The sequence below is a fragment of the Anser anser genome, assembly GCF_964211835.1.
Source record: "Anser anser genome assembly, chromosome: 3".
Taxonomy (NCBI): Eukaryota; Metazoa; Chordata; class Aves; order Anseriformes; family Anatidae; genus Anser; species Anser anser.
The window spans coordinates 71,611,802-71,626,511 of record NC_139722.1 but is presented as its reverse complement, the minus strand read 5'-3'; the positions used below and the strand labels follow the sequence as shown (position 1 = coordinate 71,626,511).

The window sequence follows — 14,710 nt, the reverse complement described above, 5'->3', positions numbered from 1 at the left end:
CCACCTCCATCTATGCTTGCAGAAGCAAAAGTACTGACCTATTTACCCTGTTTTTTCTTCCAGTTGACAAGAGCTAGTGAATTTGATTCTTCTCATTTTGAGGTCAGACAATGCTCAGCAACCCCAGATTATAGCATGATAACAGACAGCCTTTCAGCCTGATCTTGCAACAGTGAGATACGAGCTTCACTGTAGCCACTGGACTAATCTACTAAGATTGTCAGGACTCATCAAACATGTAAAAGTAAGACTATGTTTAAGAGTTTATAATTTTGCAACTGAGGAAAGCTCTCCCACCTTTCAATACATGTATGTAGTACCACTGAATTAGCTGAATGAATGAGTGCAAAAAAATGGCTTTTTGCTTCTCAGGTTTGACCTAATACTCATTAACAGGAATGCTCAGCACCTTCCAGTTAATATTGGTGACCAGTGGGATTGACTCACAATGCATAAGCTGAAGGAGGAAAGTCACTTTGCTAGCTGCTGACTTGTGAATATTGGATAGTTTCCATTTTCTTCACGTGACATCTTCTGTTTGAATTTTGTTACACAAACACTGTGTATCTCTGATAGAGCTCCTTATTGCCAGAGAAGAGGATAGTTTCATCCTCCTTCACAATAAGCTATTTTTTTTTCTTTCCAGTACACCAGGCTGGCAAATTTTTTTTTTTTAAATGTCTATTCCCAGAAGAGGGCAGCTGAGTAGCCAGTTGCAATGGTGTTTGCGAATTACTCTAGGCCTGATTCTGCCATCTTTGCTCATATCAAAACAACACTGACTTTTTGGTGGAACAGCCTGTGAAATTACCCCACCTGATACACTGGTACTTCCTGGGCTGCTCTTACACTGAGATCTAGATTTCCTTATGTTCTTCCAGAAGAGCACACAGGAGGCCGTTAAGATCATATTCCTGCAGCCAGAGGTGAGAATCCATGCTGGATTTTCCACTAGGGCACTATCAGAAGAGATTTTTATAATGAGATAGAGAAACACAATTTATAGGCTTCTGGGACTGACCAGCCACTGAGAGGATTGGCATTAATCAGAAACAAATTACAAATTATTTAAACTCCACTTATCACTATTTGGAGGGCTATAGCATTTTGAAATGCCTCTAAGTAAGCTGTATCTGAAAATCTAAACAAGCAGTGTCTGTTCACCACACAGAAAGATAGTGTGCAAAAAGCACCTTCCAAATAAAGCATCAAAATATTGCAGCATATAATGATTTTCATTAAAAATAAAGTTATTGACATAAATAACAAAATGGCCACGGCACTTTATTGAGTGTTGAATTCTTTAAGTGGTGCTGTCCTCATATTTAAACCTATTAGAAATTTAACATAGCAGCAGGCCAGCTGGCAGCCTTGAGAGCAATGGTAAAAAGGCATTTAGAAACATGCTTTGTAAGGCTGTGTATTGACGTTATAAGGAAAGTATATTGACATGTGCTTTAGTTTTGTGGAAAGGAGAGAAAGGCAAGAATATATATTCTGACCATTTGTGTGACAGTTATGGTTGGTTACCTGAGACCCTGCTGCCATACCTGAGGGGGATATCTGCTTAATTTCATTTTAAAATAAAAAGAATATCTGTCCCGGACAGGAGGATTATTGCAGAAAATAATTTATTTGACATTTATAAAGGGCTTTGTGCTCTTAATTTCTTTAATTTATTTTATATGACTTGTCCAGCACAGCAGGAAAAAAAAGTTATCGTGAATGCAGACTTCTTAAGAAAACATTACTTAAGCCAGTGCAAATGGCGTTGACAAAGCTGTCAATGATGCCATACTCCAGACACAAGAGCACACATCAGTTGCCCTCTATACCTTTGGTCCATCAAATCAAGCCCTATAAAGGTGCAGGGTTCAAAGTGCCAGTCAGTTTCCATGACAGACAAACGTATTTGTTTTTCCTTTCGTGTGAAAGAATGCTACCTCCCACAATAATCACAGAACAGCTTCCAAGTAGTTTTCATAAGCAATAGCGTGTTACTTTTCTGCGTACTTATTTGCCTATTTGGAAAAAGCATCTGGAACAGTAATGCTCTGGGTATGAACTGCTGCCGCATGGTTTAAGAGTTAAGTCCTGGGGAGATGAAAATAGAGTGCTTGATTGCTGGTTGTCTCATCAGCCCTTGTGAAAAGCAGCTGATGGTGTTCATGATTGGAAGAGGAGACGAAACTGGAAATCCATTACATTTCTCCTGGTATTTCAGTCACAATAATATACGTGACTTCAGTTCAACAATTCAACTTAAGCCACAATTTGTAAATGTCTATTCTAATACAGTAATAGAATGGTAAGTTAATTAAGAAAAAAATAGCTTTGTTTCATAGAACCATAGAATCACAGAACGGTTTGTGTTGGAATGGACTTTAAGATCACCCAGTTCAATCCCCCTGCCAAGGGAAGGGACATCTCCCATTAGACTAGGTTGCTCAAAGCCCTGTCCATCCCTTAAACACTTCCGGGGATGGGGCATTCACAACTTCTCTGGGCAACCTGTTCCAGTGCTTCATTACCCTCAGAGTAAATACTTTCTTCATGTCTAATCAATGTCTACTCTCTTTTAGTTTAAAGTCATTACTCCTTGTCCTATCACTATATGCCCTTATAAAAAGACCCTCTCCAGCTTTCCTGTAGGCCCTCTTTAGGTACTGGAAGACCACTATACGGTCTCCTTGGAGTCTTCTCTTCCCCAGACTAAACAACCCCAAGTCTCTCAGCCTGTCTTCATAGGAGAGGTGCTCCAGATCTTTGATCATATTTGTGACCTTCCTTTGGACTTGTTCTAATACTTCCATGTCCTTCTTGTGCTGGGGGCCCCAAAGCTGAATGCAGTGCTCCAGGTGCAGACTCACAAGACCAGAGCAGAGGGGCAGAATCCCTTCCCTTGACCTGCTGGCCAAGCTTATTTTGATGCAGCCCAGGGTATGGTTGGCTTTTGGGCTGCAAGTGCACACTGCTGGCTCATGTTGAGCTTCTCAACTACCAACACCCCAAAGTCCTTTACATCAGGCCTGCCTTCAATCCATTCTCCTCCCAGCCTGTATTTGTGCTTGAGATTGCCCCAACCCAGGTGCAGGACCTTGCACTTGGCCTTGTTGAACTTCATGAGGTTCACACTTGCCCACCTCTCAAGCCTGCCTAGGTCCCTCTGGATAGCATCCCTTCCCTCTTGAATTTCTTCAAACTCGGTCTGTGGTGATGGTAAATAGGACTTCCAAAGCTGGACAGAGTAACTCTGAGTTTTTCCCTTTCTGGCTGATTATTATTTTTTTTTTTCTTTTGGGCGTGGGGGGATGACGACTGAATGCTGAGATTTGGATTTGGCATCATGTTGGCCTCTGAAATGGGACTTGGACTGAGTAGCTTACAAAATATTAGTGGCCATTTCAATTGTGATAAACACCCCAATACTGTAAAAAAAGCAGTTGGTTCTTTTCCTCATAACAGTGAACAGGGTGGTTGCTGGTTTGAAACCCACACACCTTTCTGTCCCTCACTGTTTCTGTCTTCATGCTTTGAACACTTTCACAGAGTTTTGATTAACTGTTGCACAGGACACCCTACAGTCACACAAAAGCCACAGTGGACAGTCACAGGGGCAGGCAGTTTGGGTGAAGGACATTGGGCCACATCGTGAAATCTGCAGTAGAGGCACACAGGAGAGATGCAGTGGTAACATGCAGTACTACTTTGTACTCAGCAGGATAGAAAAGGAAAGTAGGTGGAAAGTACTGGATTCTGACAATAAAAGAGCAGCATGCACTGCTCTTTTAAATGAGATTTCATTTTTCCCCTCTGTCAGCTATTGGTTTTGTGTTTTTGCCATTGCCATGTACACTGTTACCTGGGCTTCAGGACCATACTGTTGCTCATCTTTAGAAAGGTCATTTTATTTTTAACATTGTTTTCTGCAGTACTGCCTGTTTATTCATATAGCACCTTTATGCACAGTTTCCAGACATTTTTTTCTATTTGTTTCTTTTTCACAATAAAAAAGAATTTAATTAGAGACTGTAAAAAGGCCTTAGGTCTCTGATAATCCTCCTCCCACTGCTGCTCATGGGGCTGCATGGCCCCCCTAGGGCACTTTTCAGCACAGCCAGCCAGGATGGCAGGGGTGCCCTCAGAGACCAGAGGACTCCTTTCTGCTTCCTTGACTTTACTGAAAGTAGAGCAAAGCTCCCGTATGATCTTCAATACATATGAACTTTTATCTCTGATTCCAGTGCCTTTTCTTCACATTTGGTTCAGAACAAAAACTTAACAGAGAGATTTAATAATCTGAGGAAGCTGAAGAAAGAACAAAAAACATTTGGGGCTAGGAAGAGACAAAGAAACATTAGGTGACAGTCCCTGTTCCAATTTAGGGGAACTTTTCCATCAGCTGCACTCAAAGAACTTGAAATACACTTTCTTTTGCCTTTGCAGAATTTCTCTGCTTTGCCTTCAGAGTGAGTGTGGCACTTTTCCAAGGCAAACTTGGAGGGGAGAGAAAATAAATCACTTGTAATGTTTGGCTGGTAGGAATCCAACCACTAGAGAAGCTACCTCCTTTCTAGAAAATCTAGTTAAAAATGTCCTGATTTACTTAATCTTTTTGACTCAGTAATGTTTTTGCTTGAGTCTAGAGTTTGCAAGCCATAAACATTGTGACAAATAATGAAGTAATCATGCAATTAGGACTCAATAACTTATGCTGTAAGAGTGACCTCTTGCTTGTTTTTCCCCCACCTAAAAATAAATAATGTGTCTTTTTCTGCTCTTTGGTGCTAATTGCTGGCTTGAATTATGTGAAATCCCACAAGCTTGGTCTCCTGGTTTTACCTTTACCTTTTTGTTATCTGGACTGTGTCCTGCTATGAGGTAGCAAGGGGGCACACTGTACATTTTACTAGCTGCACTGAGCATGTGGACAAATGAGGAGTGGCTGAGCTGTGGTTTCTTTCCCTCTCCAAAACTCAAGACAATCTAGTGGGGCAGGGAGCAGGAACAGGCAATTTGTGGCCTTTGAACTCCGTGCACTTTCATGACATTCAACGGCAGCTGTCAAGCCTAGGCCACGCCACGTGGTTATCCCTAGGGCTGTGCTGGTACGAAGGGACCCAGGCAACCCACAGGCTGCAGGAGGGTTACCCAGCAGAAGCTGCTGGCTTCAGCCTGCAGGAAGGATGGTCTCTGGGGCTCAGCCTCATGCCCACCGCCATTTCACAAAGGGACTCATAAGCCATTGCTGCCTTCTTCCCATGAACTCCTTCCCTGTGCCTTCTCCTGCTCTCTGCTCTCATACCACATATGAGATACAACATGCATACTAGGTATGTATCTTATGCTGCTTGACTGTAAGAGGATTTTGGTCAGTGGTAGGTATGTCCAGAACATTTGGCCAGTTCTACTGCAAGGCCTTGGCAAATGGTGAAACAAAGAAATCTTGGCTCAAAGGGGCCATGTAGTTCTGTCTTCAAGTGTGGCAACTCCCGGCTCAGGTGGAAAGGAATGTGTTGATCACTCAGTAAGAGTGCTGCCACATGTCCCTGTTTTAAATTACTTCCTGTAATAAAGGCTTGGGTCTTCGGTCCTGTGTGAAAATCACTCCGTACGTAGGCTTTCCTGTATTTCCATGGAGAGCTGCTATTTTTTTTTTCCAGATGTCTGCAGCCCAGCTAGCTAAACGTGTGCTCAGTCTGGTGGCTGGGGACCAAAGACTCACACATGACCAATGCATAGTCACTCTACATTTGTTTGACGAGGACTGTGACAGAGCTTGCTACTTCATATCTGGTCTGTTTTCCATTTAGGACTCCCAGTCACATCCATGCCAGGTGCCTCATAAAAGCTCTTGGTTGGTGTGTTGTGCATTCTGATGCTCTTCTCAATGCTGTGTGCAAGAGCCTCCTAACAAGGAACTTTTTTTTTTTGTCTGTCTGGAGTGCAGGATGCAGAGACACTTTTGAGTGAAAGAAGGGCTTTTCTCTTAGTGGTCAGTCATATTTTTCATGCTGAAAGTGCTTCATCTGTCTGATTTTCACAGCAGCAGTGCTGCTCTTTTGATTCTGACCAGATACAGATAGATCTGAGATGCCAGATTAATCTATTTCTCTAATGACATGCCCAGTGTATTAAAACTAAGCAATGGCTGACATGTTTGCACTTAAATTAGACCATAATACCGCTATTCTTAGGGACCCTAATAGGTATGGGAGAATGACACTAAATCAATGGACTTCTAGTTAAAAGAACTAAACTAAAACTCAAATGTTGAGCAAAATTGACTTTGTTCAAACCTGTTAAAATAGATGTTCCATGAAATAATGTTTTCAAGAAAGAGTTTTATCTTCAGATTTTGAGGAATGTCTCTAAGTGAATAAACAGAGAAGTAAAATTGAAAGCCATTGTTTATAATAATAATAATAAAAACAATAAAAAAACAGTGAAAAAGAAAGAAAAAAAGAAAGAACATTATCACAGATCCCTATACAGTATGAGAATAGCGTGTGGTTTTCTTTTTAGTTTATTCAACTTTATCGAGTATTCTTAATAAATAGAGTATTCCATTCTCTTCCAACACAATATACTCCTCACTTTATGTTTAATTTCAATTACTCTTCTAGCTGTACTATCCATACACTCTCAGATCTCTCCTGCAAAACACCCAGGATCCTGTTTTAGTTTCCCTTCCGTTGACGTTAATTCTTTCATTCTACCTTCACAGGATAGCCTAAATAAGGCAAAGAGATTCAGTCATAAAGAGATCACACTAGAAGCTATGCCCAAAAAATCTTTCCAGAGGGACAAGGCTAAATCCTCTCCATTTCAGATGAGTTAATGAGGGCTTGGCATGAAGTCAGTCAGACTGCTCATTACAAGTCTGTATCACTGTGCTTTCTTCTTTCCCACTCAGTCTGAATTTTAGATATGCCATTACATTCCTCCTGAATTGCTTGTTTCCAGAGTTGCTGGCCTGCCTTTGGCTAGTTACTTTTTCAAAACATGTTTCCTGTCTCTGGGTAATAATTTTTTTTTGCCTTTTTTCAGTGATGGTTGGGCAGACAGAGATGAAGTCATTGAAGGTTATGAACCTGAAGCAAACGGAGGCATCACTATCAAACTGCAATCTCCAGAGGTCTTGTCTTTTGATGACTACTATCTGAAGCTGCGTCTGGACACCAACACCCGCAACCCCTGGTTTCCTGAGTTCTGGCAGCACAGATTTCAGTGTCGCATCCCAGGGCACCCACTAGAGAATCCCAACTTCCAGAAGAACTGCACTGGTAACCTGTCAACTGTTTTCCTATTTGAATCTGTGCTCAGGCAAAATTTGTCTTTGCTTTGCTTGTTTGTTTGTTTGTTTTTAATGTATAAATCACTGGTGAAAAGTAACAGTCCCAAATTGTGCAGATATAAATCTGAACTCTGGTAGGAGTATGTCCGGCACAGCCTCCTCTCAATATAGATCTGTTCTGTCATAGAGCAAATTGTTCCCCTTTCAGGTTTTAGAGCTATGTTGACACTGAGAGGAGTGTAATATGGCTACCTGGCCACGACTGAGATAAAATAAGTAACAGTTACATTTTAACAAAAAATGGAACAAATATAAACCTTTAGTTTGTAATTTGTAAATATTTCATTTCTAGTCAAAACGGTACATTTTGATAGCAAGGAAGTTACCCCATGATAAATAAAAATAATGAAGTCTGGCTTCCCATGGTTTTTTGTCCTGTTCTTTACATCTCCATCCCCTTTATGTGATGGCATTAATCTCCATTGATATTCAGCTCCCTGAGCTGACTGCCCACAGTATTTCTAGTTCTTCCCTTCTCTATCAGTGGCACTTTTTTAACAACACTTTCTACATTACCTTTAGTTTCCCCTCAGTTCTCTTATTACAGTTGAGTCATATCAAAAAATATTGTGGCTGACTCAAAACTGGTCTGACATGCTGACTGGCAGACGGGCTAGCACATCTGGGTGCTTAGAGGCTAGTGGAAGGATGTACTGGCTAAGTAATTCTTGAGTTTGTACTGATATGTTTTCCTCAAAGCAATAATTAATTTCATATTCTACCAGAATGTTCCTTCATGTTATATATATTTAATTGTTTTTGAGACTGCTTCACCTCAGACAAAGGAGATATAGGCCAACAAGGTCAGAAATTACAAAGAGGAGATTGAATGATGTACACACAATGAAAATACATGGCCTTCTTTCTTAAGAAATGATGCTTAAAATTGCTTTGTTTTGGTCATTCCATTCACATAAATATGTTTCAAGCTGACCCTATAAAAACATCTAGTTTCTGAGGAATCTCAGTGGCTGTTGTAAGCACAAGTAGTTTTGCAGCCTCTGGTTATAAAACTATGAACTTTAGTCAGAACCAGCATGGTCGTTTTTCATTTGCTTCATCAAAGACAAATACCAGGTGCCAAGTTCAAACTGGACTAAACAGGGTACTTCTTCACAGAACACGCAGATGAGTTAGTAGACACAGGTTGCTGCGGACTCTAAATTTGTACTTGAGTCAAAAAGCAGTTAAGCAAATTCATGCCAAAAAAAACCAAATCATACACACACACACACACAAAAAAAAAAAAAACAACCCACAATTAGGGCTGTTTTATGAAAAATAAACAAATAAATGAATAAGGGTATTTTTATGGGAGAGAAAACAACAATAGCACACTAATCTGTCTGAGGACGTCCCAGGGCTGAAGGCACTGGACATTGGAGAGGATGTTGCAGAGGTATCATTACATGCCTGCCCTAGTGATTTGTCCTTCTCAAGACAACAGGTATCAGAGGCAGAAATGGCTACATTTGGACAATACTACAGAAATACATAAGGATTGGTAAACTCTGACAGTTAATAGTCATAATTTAGGCAATCTAACATCTTTCCAGGCTCTGGGCAGCCTGCTCTAGTGGTTGGCAACCCTGCCGAGAGCAGGGGGGTTTGAAACTAGATGATCTTTAGGGTCCTTTTCAACCCAGGCCATTCTATGATTCTATGATTCCCTTCTCTAAGAAGCTGTAAGTTTTTGCACGAAACTTCAAAAGGTGATATTTCTTAGGCTTTTCTGAAAAGCGTTCCATTCTTACATTTGGGGATGAACCACTGATAACCCTCAGGCTTATCACATAGAACAGAGAAGTTCATAAATGTCTCAGATCACAAAAGGGAAACACCACAAGGTATCTATTCTTAATAATGGTATATCTACAGAACCAGGAGACATGCATGTCCCCAGCGAGTATGGGATCAGTACAATTTTTTTTGTTGTTGTATTTTTCTTTAACTGCACAGAGCTGACTGGTGACTGTCTGGTACCACCAGTTTTCTACACACATATCTTTACCTGACCTTTCTGCAGGGTTAAGAGTGCTACTCCAAATACTAGAAGCTCCAATGCTTGCTGATGAAGCCTTAATCTCCAAGGTCTACTATGGCAGCACCAAGAAACTGCCTTCTTTACCTATCACAGGTTTGGAGACAGGCCTCTTCACAAGTTCTCTGGGAAAAAAAAAAAAAAGAAGTCTGAAATGCCTCTTCTGTCCTTCACAAAGAAGGCTCCATGCACAGATTTGAAGGAGAGAATCCGTATTGCTCAATAAATAATAGACACTAGAATTTGAAATCCATTAAAAGTACCAATAGACTAAGTTCTGACTTCCTTGTTGTACTACAAATTAAAGTCCTACTCCATCACCCCAGGAAAGTTATCAATATTGAACACTAGTATCGAGCTCCTCAACTCCATTATATGTGAGAGCTTTCACTCTCACCTCACAGTATGCCATCAGTATTCCTGTAACAACTTACATAGGATCCTGTATTATGGAAAAAGCTGAGTCCCCTGTACTCCCAGAACTCCATGCACATTATTAGCACACATTGTGATTATGTCTGGTCCTGATCTGTTCTGTATTCCAGAAGTGCACTGGTAGTCATTACTGAGAACATAGCACACCTGCACTTTTGTATAAACAGGAATTGATTCAAAGGTAGTAGATTCATCTTCAGTCACTGGAGAGTTATTATGTCAGGAAGCTACTTAACGAAAAAGAAAACCAAGGGCAAAAGATACTTTTGTTGTCTAAGAGATCATAGTGTATTTGTAGTTATCCATCAGTGGGATCCCTAGGAGCACCACAAACAAAAAAATGAGAAGAGAGTGTTTTTCTCCAACTACCTTATTCAAAAAGATTCAAAATCCTTGGACAAATACAGTTTGAAAAGATTATAAAGTTTGTGGTTGAACATCTTCAATTACTGCTTGCCCAGTATAATTTTCTCATATACAACCTAATCACTTTATTGGGTAATTTATTCAGAATTGCCACTGAAATGTGGAGTTCAGTTTCTAACATTTATGGATAGGCAAGGACTTTTCTTCAAGCAATTACAGCTGCTGCATTTGCAAGTTCTCACACACCATTACTGTCAAGTCAGCACTTGCTCGGGATTGCAGGCTTTCTAGGAAGCAACGAAAAAGAAGTTCCTAGAAATCGCCCTTCCCTAATGGCAGGAATTACTACTTTAATTCTCTCACTCAATCCCTGAGAACACTGATGTTCTCCTTCAGGAATTCTCATGTTGCAATTAACTCTGTACATGCTTTTTTTTTTTTTTTTTTTTTTTTTTTAGGAAAAAAAAGTCTATGTGGGCTAAGAATTACTGGAAGGAAGCAAATCCAAGTGCCTTCTATTTGTGAAGTCTGAGGGCTGCCTAAAAATTGACCATATTTTCAAAATATTTTACCTGGATGTACTAGTACTATGTAGTAGTAGCACAAGTTCTTGGGAAGAGAAAACAACCTGCTCCTTTGGATCATTCCTTTGTTTTGTATAATAAGAAAAAAAAACAGCAAAAACAACAACACACTACTTTTCCCATTTGGGTGGCAGCCAAATGAGTGGGAGCTATTTTTGACTCATTCTTTGCTAATGTTATAGCCATATGCCTCTCATAAGTGTCTACCTCTCTGTCTCCCTCTCTTTCTCATGGCTATAGAAGATACTCTTCTCAACACAAGATTCAAGCATAGAATTTTTCTTGTAAACAGAAAAGAGATTTTTGTATGATCTTCTCTTGTAGTTTCTTTGATTTCTAGAAGGCCAAAACCACTTCCAGTACCAAGTTACTTTTCTTCAACTGTTTATGCCACTAACGTATTTTCAGTGTTTTCCATTTAGTAACTACATACTTCAGGAAACCAAGCATGTCCTGCATCTTTGTATGGACTGCTGACTCAATGGGAGGTTTAGAACTTCACACCATTCTTCATACCCTTCAGATGAAAAGTCAGAACAGAGTAGTCCATTTTAACACGAGCAGAAAAAAACTGCTTCTGAATTTGAGATGCTAAGAAGCTACCCAGCTCAGGATGGACCTGACACTGAGTTTCCTTAGTGCTCAACCTCAGGCACTGCTCCAAGCAGCAGTCAGAACTTGTCTCGGCTCATCAAACTCAGTTGTTTCAACATTTTGAAGATTGTATGCTGACAGCGACATTAGGTGATAGACTGTACCTATCAAGTGACAAACACCCTTCCAACAGCTCTGTAGGATGTTTTCTGCTCTCTGATCTGATAGAAATAGCCTGAATAGAAGTCCTTTTCTCCCCAAAAAATGACAGTGACAAATGTTTCTCTGTTGGACTTGGCAAGCCCACATAGACCAGAGTTAAATGCAATTCTCACACGGAGAGGGTGTAGAACTCAGTACAGTTCAATCACTTGTGTGGAGGTCTAACTGCTGATTTACAAAATGCCTGCTCACCTCTTGGCAGATAATACAATGGCTGCCATTTGTGTGAACTGGGTGGGATGAGTACTCCTCTGCACCACAGGAGACAGTTATGAAATTGGTTATGGAACTGATGCAAACATCAGATTATGCTCACAGCAGTTCATCTGCTGGGACAACAAAATACATTGGCAGGCAATCAGCACAGACATTTTTCGACAGAGTGAAGTGAAACAAAGTGGGCAATTCATGATTCATTCATTGATTCAATTGATCTTTGAGGAGAAGGATTATTTGTCTGTGAACCTATTTGTGGCAGACAAGAACAAGAAATGTAGATTTTTTTTTTATTATTATTCCAAAGGAGATTGCAGGCCAAGTTCCCTTGGATGATTACTCATACCTTGGACATGCCAAAAGGATTGCTTTATCTGCTAATTCCTGTCTGGGTACAACAGAAAGACAAGCAATCAGATTGAGTGCAGCCAAAGTCACAGATTTACATAATCACTAAGGCTGGAAGGTAGCTCAGGAGCTTCAGAACTTCTCTTCATCATGAACTTTTTCTCAAGACCAATTTTAGTTTTGATTAATTTATATGAGATGGCATGGAGCCCTAATTTTCTCATATAGTGAGCAAAACACTTTAGGCTATGTACTTCATTGTTTTTATCCTTTACAGAAAGCACGAATGAATTTCTACTGAGAGTTGATTTGAGTATTTTTCAGAATGTTTAAGGTTATGTTGTGTACTGGAGAAATTAAATCCAGCAGATGTTATTAGAACTCATTCTGCTGTGTCAGAGGTGTCCATAGGCGCTTCTCTGAGAAAATTCCTTTAATCCTATAAAGCTATCTCACAGAGCACCTCATAGAGCAATAGAATCAAGCTATTGACATACCATGACTTCTTCAAGATCTGTTGTACTTTATGTATCCTGACTCACCCTTCCTAACCACTGCTTTGGATTTCCATTGTACTTTTATACTGTGGAGTAGAGAAGCAGATGAAGTTCTTCCTTTATGTTCTCAGTATAAGGCAGGAGATCTAAGCTTCATCCCACAGAAGGGGTCAAAACTCTCTGATCTCAATCTCTTGGGCACCTATAATGAAGCATATTAAGGACAACTTATCTGAAAGAACTATGGCTGCTACACCTTTTAGTCAAAGCTTTTTTAAAGCAGATAAGACAGGAGAGCTGGAGGCTCATTTTATTTCCCAGACAAAGTAACAGATGGCTTTTAAGGTTTAAAGAGGAGGAAGTTTAATAATGTCCTTATATGTGATAAATCATAGGCATAATTAAGAGAAGACATTACCTGCAGTCAGGTTTTTGTTCATTTGCTCCCAGCTTATTTTTTGAAGAAAGTAGCTTCATTTATCCAATATTATATATTTCCAAAAATTTTAACCAGGCTGTCAATCAAAATACAATCACAATACCTGTTTTTCTTCTTTTGGAATCCATGAAAAAATTAGATCATCATCAAATAAAGGAAAGGAATAGTATACATATGCCATTGTAACAGCACAGAAGACAGTTTACAGAGCATATTCGTACTATAGTGGGATATCACAAAAGTTTTCTCACTCTAATATTTACATGTACATTTCCCATTGTGGATTTTAACAGTCAAAGTTCCCACTTCTGGGATTAAAACAATCCTTATGTAGGCTTGTGACATTCAGCCTTCTCCATTACATGAGTAAACCGATGGAGCTGCAAAGGAACAGGACATATGAATCATGCTCCCTGGTGCCTCCTCTGTGCTCCTGTCTGCCATGCCTGGAGAGATACAGGGGCACTCCTGGCTGCTCAGACTGTCACAGACGCTTTGAACTTGTACCTGCAGTGTGGGGAGGACAAAAGGATGCAATTAAAATTAATTGACTTTTTCCTAGAAATCAATTTTTTGTGCAGTTCACGCATCAGACCAATTACCCTAGATATAAGCATTTAACCAAATCTGTAAATAAACCTGATGAAATAATAATGCTAACTGATCAGAAAACAAGGCCAGCTGCCTTCCGTCAGCCCTCCTGGTATTTTATTAGATTGTTTCTTCTCTTTTCTCATTTACCTGGAGGTGGAAAGTTGTTAAACTCATCTAGCTGTTTTACAGGTTTTTATTACTGGCATTCATTATCCCATAAATACGGGTGCAAAGGAGATACAGCAGGATCTAATGTGTAGGTGTGCACCCATACACTCACACATCAGGCTGCAGCCCAGAGATACTCTTTGTGCACAAGGATATTTGCTGAAAAATAGGCAATAGAATTCTTAAAATGAACAGGGTCCTCTTAATAGATCTTGGGTGAACAGTGGTGTAAAGAACGATAAATTATGAGCCAGAGTAGTAAAACGGGAACCGTAAAAATTACAAACCTTCCTACTAGAATAAACTATACTCATATCCATAAGGAGAAAAATCTGATGGAAGATGCATGCTCCAAAGAGTAGGGCTGCCAGAGCAAACTGCTGCTTTTCCACTTATACTGGGAGGACCTGGGAAGTGCAGAACTCTGCCAGTTCCGTGGAAGGAACTGGGGAAAAATAATGAAAACAGCTTCTTGAGCTAGGCTGGGTTGCTGACTGAGCCAGAGAGGGCTACTGCAGCACAGCAAGTTGTGAGACGATGATTTCCAGAGGTATCTTTTAGCTTGGATTTTTATAATTTGTATAGTAGAAAACAACTTTGGAGGAACCTGCAAGTTCAAACCTTTAATTCAGTTCTTGGTTCAAACTTAGCTTTACAGGGACAGAAACTCAGGGCTATTCCCTTCAAAGCAAAAGCACTCAATGCAGCATGCTATGCAGTGTGTCATCTACTTTCTGCAAAAGCCAGTTTGTTCTGCCTATTTTTCCAGGCTTATTTTGTCTAGGAGTTCACATCACAAGGACCAGTTTTCTTATGAAATCCCAAGTACTTTAGTAATGTGGTTTTGGC

The 14,710-nt window shown here is 40.1% G+C and overlaps 1 protein-coding gene across 7 annotated transcripts in view; it reads left to right on the top strand.

Annotated features, from left to right (window-relative positions):
• Window positions 1–14,710, top strand: part of GRM1 (glutamate metabotropic receptor 1) — a 187,350-nt gene that overhangs the window by 113,597 nt on the left and 59,043 nt on the right. For all 7 annotated transcript variants that reach the window (XM_083828082.1, XM_083828084.1, XM_083828085.1 and 4 more), the window contains one exon: window positions 7,051–7,286. In XM_083828082.1, coding sequence (XP_083684208.1) covers window positions 7,051–7,286 — 236 coding nt within the window. The remainder of the gene's footprint in view (window positions 1–7,050; window positions 7,287–14,710) is intronic.